Source organism: Syzygium oleosum, unplaced genomic scaffold (genome assembly GCF_021117445.2).
Source record: "Syzygium oleosum isolate NSW1041296 unplaced genomic scaffold, Sole_v2.1 Sole_v2.09, whole genome shotgun sequence".
NCBI classification, from domain to species: Eukaryota; Viridiplantae; Streptophyta; class Magnoliopsida; order Myrtales; family Myrtaceae; genus Syzygium; species Syzygium oleosum.
Window position 1 is genome coordinate 2,705,265 of NW_026607493.1, and position 16,924 is coordinate 2,722,188.

A 16,924-nucleotide genomic window follows, 5' to 3' on the forward strand; every position below is an offset into this window, starting at 1 on the left:
AGTTTTCTCAGAAAATCACTGTAGAAGCCATCGAGGTTAAAGGAAGTCGACGGTCGTGACTTCATCTTGTTGAGGACTTCGACGAAATTTCAGTTCTGCGCTAGTTCGGGAAAATTGTCATAACTTCTTCGAAACAGATCGGATTGACCTGATTCCAAAGCCAAAAGAACGAAGACTCATGGATCTACAACTTTTATGTTTTGAGTTTTCTCAGAAAATCACTGTAGAAGCCATCGAGGTTAAAGGAAGTCGACGGTCGTGACTTCATCTTGTCGAGGACTTCGACGAAATTTCAGTTCTGCGCTAGTTCGGGAAAATGGTCATAACTTCTTCGAGACAGATCGGATTGACCTGATTCCAAAGCCAAAAGAACGAAGACTCTTGGATCTACAACTTTTATGATTTTTCTCAGAAAATCACTGTAGAAGCCATCGAGGTTAAAGGAAGTCGACGGTCGTGACTTCATCTTGTCGAGGACCTCGACGAAATTTCAGTTCTGCGCTAGTTCGGGAAAATGGTCATAACTTTTTCGAGACAGATCGGATTGACCTGATTCCAAAGCCAAAAGAACGAAAACTCTTGGATCTACAACTTTTATGATTTTTCTCAGAAAATCACTGTAGAAGCCATCGAGGTTAAAGGAAGTCGACGGTCGTGACTTCATCTTGTCGAGGACCTTGACGAAATTTTAGTTCTTCGCTAGTTCGGGAAAATGGTCATAACTTCTTCGAGACAAATCGGATTGACCTGATTCCAAAGCCAAAAGAACGAAGACTCCTGGATTTACAACTTTTGTGTTTTGAGTTTACTCAGAAAATCACTGTAGAGTTTTCGACATTAAGAGGAAGTCGACGGTTGTGACTGGTTGGAGATGCAGAAAGAAGAAATAACAGTCAACATAGTGGAGTCAAAGCAACCGCCAACGTAATGGAGTAAAAAAAAAACCGTCAAGGTAGTGGATTCAACGTAACTGTTGGAAACCACTAAAGAGCATACATGCGTATTTTAAGAGAACAGTTACTTGGAACCATGATTATGAGGAAGTTATCACTTGTGGACAAGATCGTAAGACAGTTATGTTGAAAGCAGAATCATGGCATCACATGGACATGAAGACAAGATTTTCGAAATAAAAGAACATGGGCACAACTATTGAAAACTGCTAAGGAGCAGTTACCACACGACCATTATAAATATCATCGGCCATCTACCGGAGAGAAGACCCCGACAAAATCAAACAACATGTTATCTTTCAATTATCTTTACTTTCATGTACCACACTTTATCTTTCTTTAGCTGTAGCTTTCCGATTCGCGTCGTCGATTAAATTCCGGTGTGTATCTCTATCCCGAGTGTTGCGTCATCGATTAAATTCCGGCGTTACATCTTTGTGTACGTGTGCGGCTGTATTTTCAAGCTTTGTCGTCGATTAAATTCCGACACGGTTTGTACATATAGTCCGGTTCGAAGTTCGGAGTAAAACTTCGCCGTTTTTCCTTGTCTCCCTGGATATTTCATGTCCGGAGTCGCCACGGAACCCGATCTCCTCACATTAAGAATCGAAGAACAACTTTCGGTGAATTATATTTCGCCGCGGGAGCATTTTTTGGTGAAACATAATTTGGGCACGCCCGGTGGGACCATTGTGGTTGATTTGAGGAGATACGATGCCGAGAGCAAGGAAACAAGTTGATCCCCATTACGCTGGTGGTAACAACTCATCACCACAACGTGAAAATGACAAAGTGGGATGTTCTGAGTCATCAACTGCACAACCGGTAGCAGAACAAGAGCAAGGTGAAGATGTTGACAACCCAAGACAACTCACTGATGAGCAGAGAATGCAATTACAGCTAGATCCTATGATGTTTGCTTCTATGAGGAGGATTCTCCACGAACACCAGAAGGAAACGATTAACCATATGATAAAATGCGTCATTGATGTGATAAAGCCCGTAATTGTCAACACATTCCAAGAGGTCATGCACGGGCTTGGAACATCAAGTGGTTCAATTGAAGTGCAGGCGAGTCTGGATAATCCTACTCAAGTGATCCATAGTCAAGATCCTCAGGTTGAGGTAATACTAGACCAAATGGTGCCACGCATGGAACATGATCCGGTAAATACAAGAGCCATATACAGAAAGCCATATCCAGAGTGGATGGACGCGATACCATATCCAAGAGGTTTTGAAATTCCTAATTTCAACCTTTTTTCTGGCGAAGATGATCAATCGATAGTGGAGCATGTTAGTCGATTCGAAGCACAATGTGGTGATGCATCTCATGCTGATTGTTGGAAGTTAAGGTTATTTCCCTTGTCATTATCCAAGACAGCCTTCACGTGGTACACATTTTTACCGGCTAATTCTATACATTCCTGGGAGCAAATGGAGACAAAGTTCCATAGCCAGTTCTACAGGTTAGTTCACAATGTGTCCATTACTGATTTAGCTGATATTAAGCAATATAGTTATGAATCAGTAGAGCAGTTCATTTCCAGATTCAAGAGGGCTAGAAATAGATGTCTTACTTCACTCCCGGAGAAAGAATTTACAAATTTGGCTTTCAATGGATTGAACTTTAATTTGAGAGAAAAATTTGAAGGCCAAAATTTTGCCGATTTATTTGAATTGGCAACGAGAGTGTCTAAATATGAGCAATTATTTAAGGACGGAGATAGCGGGCCACATGAAAACTTTACTCAAGATGTGTCTTTCGAGGAAAAAAATATGAGCCATATAAGAATATGAAATTCGGCCAAAAAAAAAATTCATATTTGCCGATGACAAGGGGGCATATGAGGACTTTTGCTTACCTAATTTAAAAGAATCGAATGATTGATGAATCATTCCATTCTTTTAAAGGGGGCATTTATTTATACCAAAAAATGGCCAACTTGTCGACATGGTTCAATCATGGTCAAAGATCATCAAGGGACACATGGCAGAGACTTGAGGCAACGTGAAAGCAAATATCATCAAGTTGCCAACATAAATGACACGTGTCCAGTGTATATGTTTACACCCGAAGATGACAAATTTTTTTTTTGGGTATTATTGACAAGACTGGTCATAACTTCGTCCGGGAAATTTCAGTTCTGCGCTAATTCAGGAAAATGGTCATAACTTCTTCGAGACAGATCGGATTGACCTGATTCCAAAGCCAAAAGAACGAAGACTCATGGATCTACAACTTTTATGTTTTGAGTTTTCTCAGAAAATCACTGTAGAAGCCATCGAGGTTAAACGAAGTCGACGGTCGTGACTTTATCTTGTCGAGGACTTCGACGAAATTTCAGTTATGCGCTAGTTCGGGAAAATGGTCATAACTTCTTCAAGACAGATCGGAGACCTGATTTCAAAGCCAAAAGAACGAAGACTCTTGGATCTACAACTTTTATGATTTTCTCAGAAAATCACTGTAGAAGCCATCGAGGTTAAAGGAAGTCGACGGTCGTGACTTCATCTTGTCGAGGACCTCGACGAAATTTCAGTTCTGCGCTAGTTCGGGAAAATGGTCATAACTTCTTCGAGACAGATCGGATTGACCTCATTCCAAAGCCAAAAGAACGAAGACTCCTGGATCTACAACTTTTGTGTTTTGAGTTTACTCAGAAAATCACTGTAGAGTTTTCGACATTAAGAGGAAGTCAACGGTTGTGACTAGTTGGAGATGCAGAAAGAAGAAGTAACCGTCAACATAGTGGAGTCAAAGCAACCGCCAACGTAGTGGAGTAAAAAAAAAAACCGTCAAGGTAGTGGATTCAACGTAACTGTTGGAAACCACTAAAGAGCATACATGCGTATTTTGAGAGAACAGTTACTTTTTTTTTTGCTAGAAAGAGAGAACAGTTACTTGGAACCATGATTATGAGGAAGTTATCATTTGTGGACAAGATCGTAAGACAATTATGTTGAAAGCAGAATCATGACATCACATGGAGTTCTCTAAAATGCGAATGGGGAAAGATGAACTGTGGATAGAGAGAAAGAGGGAGAGAGACTTCGTCGTCCGTCGTGGGACCCATCCGCGCCACATGTCAATCGCTGAATGGCCCGCCCCCATGGTGACGTGAAGGGGCCAGCCTGTGCAATATTTTCTCATCACTCGACAGTTGCAGAGAAATAAAGAGTTGCTAGAGTAAGAGTATAGATTTGGATAGCGTCACGGGCTGTGGAGGAGGAAGGCTCGCGAGCGATGCCAACAACCATGGACGACCAAACATAAAGGAGCAGTAGCGTCACCGGGACGGGCGACGCCAATGGCAATGGACAGCTAGCAGCGTCATCGGCCATGGCGGCTTGTTTGAGGTCAAGGAAGACAAAGCCGGACGAAGAAACTCCACGTCATTTATTATTATTTTAATTTAATTCGAGACACGTGTCAATTTTTAAATGGATGCGATGGGAAAATACATGCTACGTCAGTTGCTTAACCACCGCATATTTTCCTCGCCCAACTAAATTTCCTCAGCCGCTGATCGCCATGTCAGCGGAGGGCTGAGACACGCCCAAAAATTCAATAAAATTAATCTTTTTAATCGCGAGCGGGAGAGGGAAGATTGATTCTCGCGCGGCTTCTCGAGACTTCGATTCCTCCCAGTCAAATATATTCACGTCCTCCGCTTCTGCCTTCGTTCATTCGTCGGACGTCTCGTCACGGAGCAGGCACGAGCAACTCTCCTTGGAGCTTCGATCAGGTCAGCGTCTCTCTCTCTCTCTCTCTCTCTCTCTCTCTCTCTATATGATTCTCCTTCCGATCCCCGGCTCGACGCCATCGTTCTCGATTACATGGATTGATCGATGAATCTCGTGGCCCTCAGGGTTTGAATCCGTTGCTCGGATCAGCTGAGGATGACTCATATCCTTCAATGGGAATCTTCTTTCCGCTTGAGCAACGAGGATTTTGATCTTTTGGTTTTTTTGTCATTTCTTGTCGCGGATTCTCTTCTCCGGATTTCTTTTTTTTCCTTCTTTTTTTTTTTTGGACTCGTCGAATCGTCTGGTTGCCCGTTGAATCTTATCGGAAGATCCGTGATTTTCGCACGCGACTAGGAAGATCGATGGGTTTTGGATTCGATTGTTTCTATTTCTTTTTTGTGTCGTCTTTTCTCGAGTGCGTATGTATGACCTTGACTCGAAGCGAACGCGGTAATCAGAGGGAGCGAGATCGCGAGAGGGCTCAAGCCAGGAGCGGCCACAAGTCCAAGCAGCCCAAGGGCGACGGTTTGACTCCCGAGCAACGGCGCGAGAGGTATCGCTCTCGGTCCTCCTCACCCAGTTGTTTCGTATCCGTTTGCTCTCATCTCCTGTTGGGAAGAATGCAGGGGTTGTTGCATTTTTCATCTGGTTGATTGCTAATGTTGCTGCACCGCCCACCAGCTTTGAAGCGCCCGAATTGTTCTTTTTTCACGGTCTTCTTGCGTGTTGCGCCTATGAGTCAAATAGGACGAACTTTTTCTATGGTGTTTTTTTATAGAGGGTGGGCGCACGAAAAGGATCGACTCTTTGGTTATCTAGGAATGGTGTCGAATTGTGGAATGTTTGACTTGAAATTTGAAGCCGCAGCGTTTTCGTAATTGTATAAAGTTGTGGTCAATTTTTTGGTGGGAATAAGGTTAGAGTGAAATCTGTTTTGGGTGAGAGCCACATTCCTGCTGTTCCGACAGAGGAGTGAGGAGCTGGAGTGGTTGTGTCTCGTGTTTGAGTCCGGCAATGTGTGGAGAATGCCATTGCGAAATGTTTGTTGCGGTAATTATTTGAGAGGGACAATGGAAAGGATGCATTCGGAACCCCGATCTTTGTTAATCCATAATGTCGTTGCTATTTGCTACTCAGTAATGCCAGATGAAGGGGAAAGCATTCGAATCATCTCAGATCACAGTAGATGATGCCCTTGGACTGACTAGGATCAAATTGTGAGTTTGTGGCTATTTCAGCTATCATACTGATTTGTTCACTTTCAATTGATTGAACATGGTTCCATGGCTTGGGCCTAGAAATGGCACTCCTTGAGTAGAATTGCTCGGTTTGTTGAATGCGTGTTTCTGGCTTTCTAATTCCACGAATGGAAAAGGGATCAGATCCATGACAACTCAATTTTGGGCTGATTCTTTGGAACCAAATTCAGTGCTTACGTTTTGCGCTACTGACAAGATGACTTTCCTTTTCTTTTTGGTTGCTAATTGGACGTGTTCAGAGATGCGAATGCTTTGAAAGAGAAGGCGGCGAGGAAAGCAGCACAGGCGGCTGCCGGAGGGATTAATGCAGGCGGTGGTGGTGGTAAAGCCAACAACAAGAAATGACCATGGGGATGGTTATAGGGAAAACTAGAACTGGGTCAGATCTGTGGTGTTTCTGGGTCATCATACCATGTCGTTTTGAGTCTGAAGAAATATCATATGATGTTCGCTTTCTTGGAGGACATTGATGTTGGCTTCTGAATAGTGTCTGATTTGGAATGAAAGCATTCTTCTTCTCTGTATAATGTAACTATAGATGTTGTGTTGCCTTCAATTTGGGCTGGTTATCTCTGCCTAATTTTAGAACAATGATCAATGAACAGGCAAAGGACCTTTAATTTCCCTTTTCATCCCGTAATTGAACCTTATTAAATTGTTAATGTGGTGGTTTGATTAGGAAAAGACTAGTAAACGCCCCAATTCTAGTGTTTTTTGATCATGAGTTTATCTTTCGATTAACAATTGAACAAAAATACTAATTATTTGAGGGTGCTAATTAATTGACTATTCTGGTTGAAGGAAATCTATCTCCATCTATCTAAATGGATATATTTAAGCCAAAACTGTATTTTGCCTTATTTTAAGCTGGCACTTTCTCTAATGAAAAATTTACTCACAAATTTGACAGTTATATATATCATTTCTCTTCATCAATTTTCATACTCTATCCAAATCTTCATCATCGCGCTGTTGTTGGTTTTTCAAGTAATAGAATCAATTAGGTAATAAGGTCCATTCGACTACAAATAAAACTTATGTTACAAAGTTCACATAAGAATAGGCATAATCACAGTCACGCACGAAGTCTATCATTATCTACCCGTGGAAACTACGATTCCGTTTGTTTCACGAAAAATAAATAATTTGAAAAATAATTTTTAAAAAAGTAATCATTTATATATCTTGAAATAATTAGTTAATGAACATCGATAACAATTTATGTCTAAATATTTTCGTAGACGATAAAAATAGTTTTTATTTTTTTTGTGAGAAATACAAGTGGTTAGAAAAATATTTTACAAATTATTTATTTTTGTTGAAACAAATGTTTTTTTAGTTGAATTGGTGACTTCTATGGCAGATCCTCACCTTTGGGGGTAGCTAGCCATTTTTTTCCGAAAGATAACTTTGGAGAAGATTGCCGAAACCATCAATATGACTATATCCAAGAAAATTTGTCTTATAACATAATGGTGAAGGTCCGGTCGTATGATTGGTAGAGATCATAATTACCTTTAGTATGAAATCCCGATGATCTTTTTTTTTTCCGAAGCGATAATCTATTTTGGTTTACATGCTACTGGGCAAATTTACGAGCTTTCGGGTTTCTTGTCAACCCATCATAACTAGGGGTGAGCATGATTTGAAGGTAGCCTGGAACCTGAGAACCTGACCAATGGGAACCTGTGGATTCCAGGTTTCAAGGTATATAGGGCAAGTTTCAGATTCTAAAAATTTGAGGAACCTGTTTCGACAGGTAGGTTCCAGGTTCTAGGTTGGTGGAACCTGAAATCTAAATAAGTTTTTTGTGTTTTTTCTTGGTTTATGTCTTCGCGTGATCCTGTGATGTTTCATGGCGTTAGATAATGAGTGTATAATTTAGAACCACAAGTCTGAGCTTTTATTTTATGACTCGTTAATATTTCGTATTCTTCATGTATCTAAATATAAGTTATGGTCAGTAGATCATAACAATAAGTGGTGATCATTAAATATGATGATTCATTACGATTGTTCAATTAATAATACTATAATCGACTTGGAACCTGATAAAGTAGGTTCCAGATTCCAAAAAATGAGAGACTTATTCTCATGGGCAAGTTCTAGGTGGAACCTGTACGGAACATGGAATCGCTCATCCTTAGTATTGATTCACGCAATGACTTCTCATTTTAATTGTATTTATTTGAACCGTAATGTCAGGAAAATTAGTCTTTTGTATTCTCTTTGGTAAATGATAAGCTTATTCATTATTGTTGTGTTCATTTTCTTTTTGTTTAACTAAAAAAGAAATAAAAAAAAAAGAACCTGTTAGACCTTGGAACCTATCCTAGAACCTGTGACAAGGTAGGTTCTAAGTTCCAAGTTCCGACTGGTAGGTTCCAGATTCCAAAAAATGAGGAACCTGTACTTGAGGGTAGGTTCCAGGTGGAACCTGTAAGTAACTTAGAACCACTCACCCCTAATCATAACTCATGAAACAAAACTGGAAACATAAATCTCATATATAAGAAAACTTTAATTGAAATTGAAATAAGTGCAATTAAGTCATAAAACTTGCAAAAAGTATAATCGAGTTTTAAAACTTATCAAATTGGTTTTATCAAATCCTTCCGTCCGACGTGTCTTAATTTATTACTTTCTTAAGACATGTGACATTTGATAGTATGATGTGACCATCACCAAATGCCATATCAAAAAAATATTAAAAAAATACAAATTAAGTTAGATTAAAAAAAAAATTGACACCACGGCTTGGGCAAGCCCTCGGTGGTGGTTGTTGGGAAGGGCTGACAGAGGTCACCAAGGCTTTCTCATAGTCAGGTGACCCTCTCCAGCCTCGGGTGAGGCCTTGGCGGCCCCCAACGAGAGCTTACTGGCCCAAAACTGGGGGAGAGGGCCAGCAACCCTAGCTCAGTGAGGGTTTCCTACTCTTTTTTAGGTGATTGTTTCTCTTTTTCCTTCCTTAAATATCTTTGGTAGTTATTTTAAATATTGATCGCGGATAAAAAATAAATTTAAAAGTTTATAGAAACTACGTATCCACTAGGACCACTACAATGTTAATCCTTCCATCTCTCTATTTATAATCCCATTCTCATTTTTTCTCAACATATTTCAATATTTTAATTTTTAGTTATTTGGTTAGCAAATGCGCGCAATTTTGCGCGTGTGGGAACGCTGGTTAATTTTCATATTTCAGCGGGCCAGGGGTTCACCCGATCCGATGACCCGATTACGGTCAGCTAAGCTCGCCACGAACCGTGCCCACTCCGACAGTGCTCGGTCGCTCGTCGGACAGCTCAGAAGCTCCGCCGTTTCCGGTGGCGATTCGGTGGATCGCACCGTCGATTCTCCCTCTCTCTCTCGCTCGCATCGCTCGTCGGCGAACCCCCCGATTCGGATCGCCGGATTCTTGTCCGAAAGCAATCGCCATGGGAACTTCAGAGTCCACGCTCTCGGGATCGCAGGTAACTCTCGATCCTTTCGCCTCCACAGCTCGTCCGGCTCTTCGCTGAGGCGCACCCCGAATCCTTACTGAACGGCCGTCGTTTGCTCTTGTAGAGACCCGCCGACGAAATCACCACCGTCTCCGAGCGGCGGGAGGGCGTCGATCCCGTCCTGGAGAAGCTCAAGTCCCTCAAGATCGTGAGTAGTATAGTCCCTACATCTAGGTTTTCGCGAGCGCATGAATGAACGTGCAGGTAGTTGCTATTGATATTGACAAAGGTTGAAACTTGTGTTTGTTCGTTTGTTCAATTGATTGTAGACGCCTCCCATACTCACGTCGCTGCTGTCCGAGAGCAGCTTGACCGACATTTTGGTTAGGAAGCCACCGTCTTCGTCGGCTCCAGGTGACGCATCGGCCTCGAGACGACACTCTTTATGACTTGGTTTATGTATTACTTATTTCTTGAAGCTCGTGAATGTACTGTTAGTGAATCATTTTGTTTTGAAGTGAAATGGTGTAATGAGATCTTGAAATTCAAGCTATTGGAATGGTTGATATAGGGACTGTGAATCCGAAGGTGCTACTGGAGCTATTCTCAATGTACCGTGATTGGCAGGAGGAGAAGGTCCAAAAGATTGGCAAGAAACAGGTGTGCCTTAACGTCAGTCGTTGCTTATACTATATATAGACACTAAGACCTTTTCAATGAAAACATCATCAGAAGGCATTGGTATCTAGTTCTTCGTTATATAAATTCATTAGCCCGTTTTTGCTTAGATGGACCATTTTGAAGTGGAAGAATATTGAGAGGGTCCAATTTAGAACTAGTCAGGAATCTGTAAAGAGTGTTATGGCTTTGGGGGCGATCAACTTGTTGCCGTTTCTTTTGGTTTGATCTTTCGTTATTCTCTCTGGTGAAGATTACGTAGAAAGATTGAAAGACCTGAAGCTAGTTTTGTATAGTTGACCTGTAAAATGTAGATATGTGCTTCGCAGGATTTATGGAGATCCCCATTTCTTTGCTTTTCCCCTGTTGCCTCTCGTGCTGGTTGAGCATTTCTCTTCGGTCTTCCTTGTTGCAATTTGTTTTAACGCGGTGCAGTAATCACTTTACCCAAAGCAGTTAGGAAATGTCCTTTGTATTTTTCTTTTCAACTATAAAGCTACGCTTTGGACTTGAGAGCGAGCTTCTCAATCATGCATATATGCCGTGGCAGATAGTGTGATATTATGGGAACTGTCCTTCGGCCAATCATATTTGTTATCAGAACCAGGACAGTTTCTAGTGCACAGAGCTCAGATTTGGTGCATTTTGCTGCAGGAAGAAATAGAGAACAAGATAGAACTTGTGGATGCTTTAGCTGTGAAACTTCTCCAGCGATTTAATCACTCTGTGTCAGCAATGAAGACCACCTCTCAACATTTATCAGAAGGTACTTATCTCATGATTTTGTGATTTTGTTTGCTGCGCACTTGCTTTTAGTAGCCCAAAGGATCGAATACAGAAAGCATGAGTTGAATAACACGCTTTCTCCAGAATATGTTTAGACCTGGAAATTCAGTTGTTGTTTTCTTGGTCGGATACCTGGGAAATTCAGTTCATATGACATATTTCCTGATTGTTTCTCATTATAGCTTCAGAAATGTAAATGAATAATCTTTCATCCCTTATTCTGGAAATCTATGCAGTTCATGCATTACAAGTGGAGCTTGGGGAACTTAAGGGGAGATTGACAGAGGTCATTAGTAACTGCGATGCCCTATGCAAGAGGATAGAGTTGGAAGGGCCGGAATCTCTTCGATCATTGGTGACACCATTTGTTGCCAGGACCACCAAATCATACGACTCCAGTAGTTCATTACAAAGCGTCCTTGAGAGTAGTCCGGCTTCTACGGACTCAAAAACAGGCTGACCGATGCTTTTATTCATTTTTTTCTCGTCCCTCTTTTTTGTCCGAGGGAAGTGTAATTAGCCATTCTTGATCAAGATCGAGTGCATTTGGAGGAAGCGACCCGTTGCTGTTGTCTAATTCATCAATGGACTCGATCTGGAGGATTAGTTTCCTGAATCATATGCGGTATAGCCCATGTTATGCAACTTATCTTTTTCGGCCATTTATGCAGAATTAGTTGAAAGAGCTTTCTTGAAATGGAGTGATAGGAAGTATTGGCAGTCTGTAAGCATTGTTGTTGACAGTCGTGAATAGCAGATGCTTAATGCATAGTTCGAGTTGTACTTGAAAAAAAACAATATGATCGTGGAGATGAATAAATCAGAGATGTAGTCATCAGTGGGTGAAAAGAAACGAGTTTCTTGCATTTGCTTTCTAATCATGACTTAGGTCTTTTAAGGAAAATAACTTGCTAAATAAAAAAGAATTTAGAAATTTTATATGATGTGGTTAATTGTGTGAACATTACCTTTTTCCTAGAGAAATAAAGTGAAAACGAGATATGATAGAGCTCAGCACGCTAATTTCAAAAGGATAAATTTTAGGAACTGCAGTATGAAATTATAAGTCATTTAAGTTATTCACGCTCGATCTTAATTGATCTTAATTCTTCATATGCTTGTGCACTTCACAAGAGCTTCTTCTTGAGCAATACTTTCTTTTGTTAGGTAAAGCGAAGGAAAGTTCTCAAAATTGATTAGGGGGTATTTTTTAAAATTTCGAAAATTTGAAAGGAGTTAGAGGATATTTTGAAATTTGCATGAAAAAAGTGAAGGAAGCATTTGCAATTCTATTTTTGTAAAAGTTCTTTTGAAAATTCCGGTCTTCTTTTCTTATCTTAAATATACCTTTCCTCTCCTAAAATATTCAAACCACAAAAATTTGAATTTCTCAATATTAGGAGAAAAAACTCAGATGGCTTTATACGTGAATATATGTGAATTTTGAAAAGTTTTTTCATAATGAAAATTCTAATTTTAAGCTCCACGAGCATAAGAAAAAAAACTTTTGACCCCCCCAAAAAAAAAGCATAATATAATAATAACCTAAGGAAGAGAAGAAGGATTGACGAATATCGTCTCTTCTTTCGGTTGGTAGTTTCGCAGGCAGAGCTCGAGTCCCATGGCCTCACTTTCGAGCACTCCCTATCCTCAGCGTCCACCTCCTCCTCCTCCTCCGACGATTCCTCCTCGCCAATGCAAGACGCGATGCGCGAATCCCATCCGCACGTCGTCCTCCGCCTCCGACGACGCCGGCCAGCTCTCCCTGACGGAAGGAGCGCGGCGGAGGAGGAGCGGGACGGTGGACGCGGAGAAGCTGAAGGAGAGAGAGTCCAGGGAGAGGAAGGAGGAGGTCAACCGGAAGATCGCGTCGCAGAAGGCGATATCGGTGATCCTGCGGAGGGAGGCCACCATGGCCGTGATCGAGAAGAAGCGCGGGCCCAGCAACTCGAGGAAGCTGCTCCCGAGGACTGTCCTCGAAGCTCTCCACGAGAGGATCACGGCCCTGCGCTGGGACTCTGCGCTCAAGGTCAGAGAACCGATTGATTACGACGATGTCTTGGTTTCGCTTGCTTCTGGTGGAATCTTGTTGGGTGTGAGGAAAGTCTGTTTTTTTATGGAGATGGAATTGCTTGTTGCTGGAGTATTGCTCTACTGCTGCTGTTAATTGGCGGTTTGGGTAACAAAAATTTGGAGGAAGTGGTCTTGATGGGGGCGTTTTGTTTGATTTGAGCTTCATTTCTGTTCGATCAGTTGCTTACATATCGTTTAAGAGGGTCAAAGTAGCTTCCCTCTAGGAAAACATTGCAGTAACAAATGGTGCACGATTCAGTTGGTTTGCTCTGATCAAGTAAATTTGCCATCATCTCGAACTAGTTCTGCTAAGTTCCGAGCTAATTTGTGTTCAAGTTGAGCTTTAACAGCTTCCTGAGTATTTTGCTGATAAAATGTAGGAAATATGGTTTGATGGGTTCAAAGTCCGGGCAACATGGCATTGAATTTTGTGATCTTTTTTGGAAAAAAGTAAGTTTGGGTTGACATTTCTGAAGGGGCCATTACTATTAAGTGAACTTTAAGAAATCTCCGAGACACTTGCTTCATTCTCTGCTTGATGAGCACTGACAGTTCGACTAATAGATTTTCATCATTTATCTGTGTGTTCCTTGGAAAATACGCACCTTTCAGTTATTACCTATGCATTTGTCTCATGTCATAATGTTTCTGAATGCTTTATTTTCAGGTTTTTGAACTGTTGCGTGAGCAGCTCTGGTACAGACCAAACCCTGCCACCTATGTTAAGTTGATTGTCATGCTTGGGAAATGTAAGCAACCAGAAAAGGCTCATGTGCTCTTTCAAGCTATGATGGATGAAGGATGTGTTGCCAATCATGAGTCGTATACAGCACTTTTATCTGCTTACAGTAGGAGTGGTCTCTTTGACAAGGCATTTTTTATCCTTGAGCAGATGAAGAGCACCAGAGGCTGTAGGCCGGACGTCCATACTTATTCTATCCTTATAAAGTCATGCCTGCAAGTTTTTGCATTTGATAAGGTGCAGGTCTTGCTTTCTGATATGGAAGCTGAAGGCATTAGACCCAACACGATCACTTACAACACCCTAATTGATGCTTATGGGAAAGCAAAAATGTACGTGTTAATTACTCTTTTAGTTTCGGAAGCTCCATCTTGTCTCTCAGATCATAGATTATGTTGAAAGGTTGTGTTTGGTTTTGGATAATCTGTCACACCTATAACTTTCTTCCCCATTTAGATATTTCAGAAAGTAGGAATGATCTGGAGAAAATTCTGGTTAAACACGTGCATGCACGTACACTCACATGTATGAAGATTCTTTGAAGTTACTTCTATATATGTGCCACTTCTACTGGAGCTTGCACAAACATGTCCTCCTCCTCGATGTTTCTTATTTGGCCTGCTATCTTCTTCCCATATATCCTGAATGACTAGAAGGACATGATATGGCTAGAGAAGTAACCTTTTAGCATGATTTAAAAGGTTTGCAGAGATGGAGTCAACAATAGCAGAAATGCTACGTCAACCAGACTGCGAGCCTGATGTTTGGACCATGAACTCTACAATTAGAGCCTTTGGCAGCAGTGGGCAAATAGTAACCATGGAGAAGTGTTACGAGAAGTTTCAGAGTGCAGGAATACAGCCCAATATTAGAACATTCAATATTCTCCTGGATTCCTATGCAAAAGCTGGAAATTATGAGAAAATGAGTGCAGTGATGGAATACATGCAGAAGTACCAATACTCCTGGACAAGTGTGACGTACAATGTTCTGATAGATGCATTTGGGAGGGCTGGGGATTTAAAACAGATGGAACATTTGTTTAGGCTAATGCAGTCAGAGAGGATTAAGCCAAACTGCGTCACACTTTGTTCACTTGTAAGAGCATATGGACAAGCTGGGAAAGCTGATAAAATTAAAGGTGTTTTGCGGTTTATAGATAATTCCGATGTAATGCTAGATACAGTGTTTTTTAATTGCTTAGTGGATGCTTTTGGGAGGGTGGAATGCTTTGCAGAGATGAAGGATGTGCTTGAGATGATGAAGCAAAAAGGATGTAAACCAGACAAAATTACATATAGAACGATGGTTAAAGCCTATTCAATCAGTAAGATGATGAGCCATGTGAAGGAACTACAAAATCTATATGAATCGGATTGGAAAAGTTCAACAGAAGATGGAGAAGTCTAGCTTGCAGTGAGAAATTTTCAGGTCAGTGCATCCTGCTCTAATGATTGTTTTAGATTCAATGCATTAAGCAAAGAATAAATTCTTGTTTTCTTGGCACCCGATTGTGAATGCTTGTTATTTGATATGAGAAGATAGGTGACAAGAGGTGAGTTCGAATAGTTAATTATACTTAACATGCCAAATGCAGTCCAAACAGTTGTTGTTCCTGTTGACACACCAAATGCATGTATTCAAGAGCCGATAGAATCATTGGAGTGAATGTTTATCTCAAATGTCATTGTATGCACCATTAGATTTGTCTACCCTATTATCACAAGTTCAGAATTGTCTATGGGAAGCTTATGCCTAGGGAGACCGTTTAGAGAGACCACTCTCTTTGGCCTCGATGAATGAATGAATTTACTTCCACCTTGAGTTTTTGTGTGGATGTGTCTTTTCCTCAGAATCTAAATGCCTAACATCGTCATGCAGGGTTTCACCGAAGCTACTGCATCATGAAAGTAAAGTTGATTTTGGAGCGGCAGCTTCGGAGTGCTTCTCCAGTTTCTGCGCAATTTTAAGGTAAAATTATAAATCTTCCACAAATGAGGAGATATGTACCATGATATATTCTGCAGCTTTTTCCTTGACCTTTTAAGCTGAAGCATTTTGTTTTTTCTCCATAGCAAACAAGCATTGCTGGAGAAAAAATATGAGAGGAAAATATTAAAAAAAAAAAACTTTTTCTACTTCCTGCTTCTTTCTTCTTTCTTATAATTATTCTGTGTGAAACACAATTTCCTAGGCACTTCAGGCTTCCGCAATAGATCTGCTTCTTGGATCACTCTCGATGATGACTCAATTTTTTTCTCGCAAGACCTTTTTTGTAAGAGACTGTTCAAATCTGTTATTGGATTTGGGTCCTTATCAGAACAGAGAGAAGTACAGTCGATTTGCTCAAGAAATGGAGCAGAACAAGCGGAGACACTCTGAATAATAGCTTTGAGATAGCTACGGAGAGCACTGATCAGACAACACTGTATGTGCAGCCATGGTGACTCATTCTTTGTAGCTATAGGCAATTATAGCCTACTCTTTGAGGCATTTTTGGATAAGAATCTGAGCAACTGAAAGGCGAAAATCTTATACTCTCTGCGGCGAATATCACAAGAAACTTTGATGGAAACGAAGCATCTTCCCCGGTCATACCAGAGGATGCACACTCCCAATTTCCTCTGAACTTTGGAATCTCCACTGACCTCTGAAAAGCAAAATCATATGAAGGTTGTACATTCTTTATAAGGCATGAAACATTTTTATGATCTTACAAGTTGTTGGGGAACCTATTTTGTACCGGGTCTCGCATTTGGTCAAAATGTCGGTGCAAATCATATAAAGCATTGGACAGATTGTAGTCTAACCGTCTATTCGATTTTAGTGGCCCGGGAAAATTGTTCTAATATATTATGCTGTTGTTACGATCGACTCTTTGCTTGTGTCCCCAAATTTAAACAGCAAGGACGTCATTTAAGCTGAAGATCTCTCCTGATTGATCCTGTTTCATCTCAGGTAGTTCTTGTACACAAATTTACTCTAAACTAAATCTTTGACCATAAAAAATCTCATCATAAGCTAGTACACTTGTGACAAATTTACTCCAAATTAATTTTTTGATCATAAAAAACTCTAAACTTATATGTTTGTGACAAATTTACCTTCTATTATTTCCGTTAAATTGGATTAATATCATGAACAATCACAAAATGGTACACATTCAACAAACAGTGGGTAAAATTCTAAACTAGTACATCCGAACTGGTACACCCGTCGTCAATTGTCACGTGTCATCTA

The 16,924-nt window shown here is 40.7% G+C and overlaps 3 protein-coding genes across 8 annotated transcripts; all 3 read left to right on the plus strand.

The window, feature by feature from the left end:
* The first annotated feature begins 4,694 nt into the window (after nucleotides 1-4,694).
* LOC115690546 (uncharacterized) lies at nucleotides 4,695-6,586 on the plus strand. 2 transcript variants are annotated; one of them, XM_056314986.1, is made up of 3 exons: nucleotides 4,695-4,862; nucleotides 5,150-5,256; nucleotides 6,202-6,586. In XM_056314986.1, the coding sequence occupies exons 1-3, from the start codon at nucleotides 4,857-4,859 to the stop codon at nucleotides 6,305-6,307; spliced, it is 219 nt and encodes a 72-aa protein (XP_056170961.1). In that variant the 5' UTR covers nucleotides 4,695-4,856; the 3' UTR covers nucleotides 6,308-6,586. The 2 variants fall into 2 exon arrangements, with proteins under 2 accessions (XP_056170961.1, XP_030472785.2); XM_030616925.2 differs by lacking the exon at nucleotides 4,695-4,862 and having other exon boundaries at nucleotides 4,931-5,256.
* Nucleotides 6,587-9,184: 2,598 nt separating this feature from the next.
* On the plus strand, nucleotides 9,185-11,640 carry LOC115690545 (uncharacterized). 2 transcript variants are annotated; one of them, XM_056314258.1, is made up of 6 exons: nucleotides 9,185-9,435; nucleotides 9,530-9,613; nucleotides 9,735-9,819; nucleotides 9,956-10,065; nucleotides 10,738-10,849; nucleotides 11,106-11,640. In XM_056314258.1, the coding sequence occupies exons 1-6, from the start codon at nucleotides 9,400-9,402 to the stop codon at nucleotides 11,327-11,329; spliced, it is 651 nt and encodes a 216-aa protein (XP_056170233.1). In that variant the 5' UTR covers nucleotides 9,185-9,399; the 3' UTR covers nucleotides 11,330-11,640. The 2 variants fall into 2 exon arrangements, with proteins under 2 accessions (XP_056170233.1, XP_030472783.1); XM_030616923.2 differs by having other exon boundaries at nucleotides 9,186-9,435; nucleotides 9,977-10,065.
* An 801-nt stretch (nucleotides 11,641-12,441) lies between these two features.
* On the plus strand, nucleotides 12,442-16,551 carry LOC115690541 (pentatricopeptide repeat-containing protein At5g48730, chloroplastic). 4 transcript variants are annotated; one of them, XM_030616916.2, is made up of 5 exons: nucleotides 12,442-12,898; nucleotides 13,610-14,016; nucleotides 14,386-15,115; nucleotides 15,566-15,655; nucleotides 15,879-16,551. In XM_030616916.2, exons 1-3 carry the CDS (start codon nucleotides 12,491-12,493, stop codon nucleotides 15,092-15,094), a joined length of 1,524 nt encoding a protein of 507 aa, XP_030472776.1. In that variant the 5' UTR covers nucleotides 12,442-12,490; the 3' UTR covers nucleotides 15,095-15,115; nucleotides 15,566-15,655; nucleotides 15,879-16,551. The 4 variants fall into 4 exon arrangements, with proteins under 4 accessions (XP_030472776.1, XP_056170860.1, XP_056170861.1 ...); XM_056314885.1 differs by having other exon boundaries at nucleotides 15,951-16,551; XM_056314886.1 differs by having other exon boundaries at nucleotides 16,005-16,551.
* The last annotated feature ends 373 nt before the right edge of the window (nucleotides 16,552-16,924 follow it).

What these genes read in the sequence shown, in the direction of transcription:
- LOC115690546 (XM_030616925.2), top strand. Translation starts at nt 5,066, where the DNA reads ATGGGTTTTGGATTCGATTGTTTCTATTTCTTTTTTGTGTCGTCTTTT. An exon ending in CCCGAGCAACGGCGCGAGAG is followed by an intron (nt 5,257 to 6,201) that starts GTATCGCTCTCG and finishes GGACGTGTTCAG; the next exon opens with AGATGCGAATGCTTTGAAAG.
- LOC115690541 (XM_030616916.2), top strand. Translation starts at nt 12,491, where the DNA reads ATGGCCTCACTTTCGAGCACTCCCTATCCTCAGCGTCCACCTCCTCCT. An exon ending in GCTGGGACTCTGCGCTCAAG is followed by an intron (nt 12,899 to 13,609) that starts GTCAGAGAACCG and finishes CTTTATTTTCAG; the next exon opens with GTTTTTGAACTGTTGCGTGA. An exon ending in GCTTATGGGAAAGCAAAAAT is followed by an intron (nt 14,017 to 14,385) that starts GTACGTGTTAAT and finishes ATGATTTAAAAG; the next exon opens with GTTTGCAGAGATGGAGTCAA.
- LOC115690545 (XM_056314258.1), top strand. Translation starts at nt 9,400, where the DNA reads ATGGGAACTTCAGAGTCCACGCTCTCGGGATCGCAG. An exon ending in CCACGCTCTCGGGATCGCAG is followed by an intron (nt 9,436 to 9,529) that starts GTAACTCTCGAT and finishes TTGCTCTTGTAG; the next exon opens with AGACCCGCCGACGAAATCAC. An exon ending in AGCTCAAGTCCCTCAAGATC is followed by an intron (nt 9,614 to 9,734) that starts GTGAGTAGTATA and finishes AATTGATTGTAG; the next exon opens with ACGCCTCCCATACTCACGTC.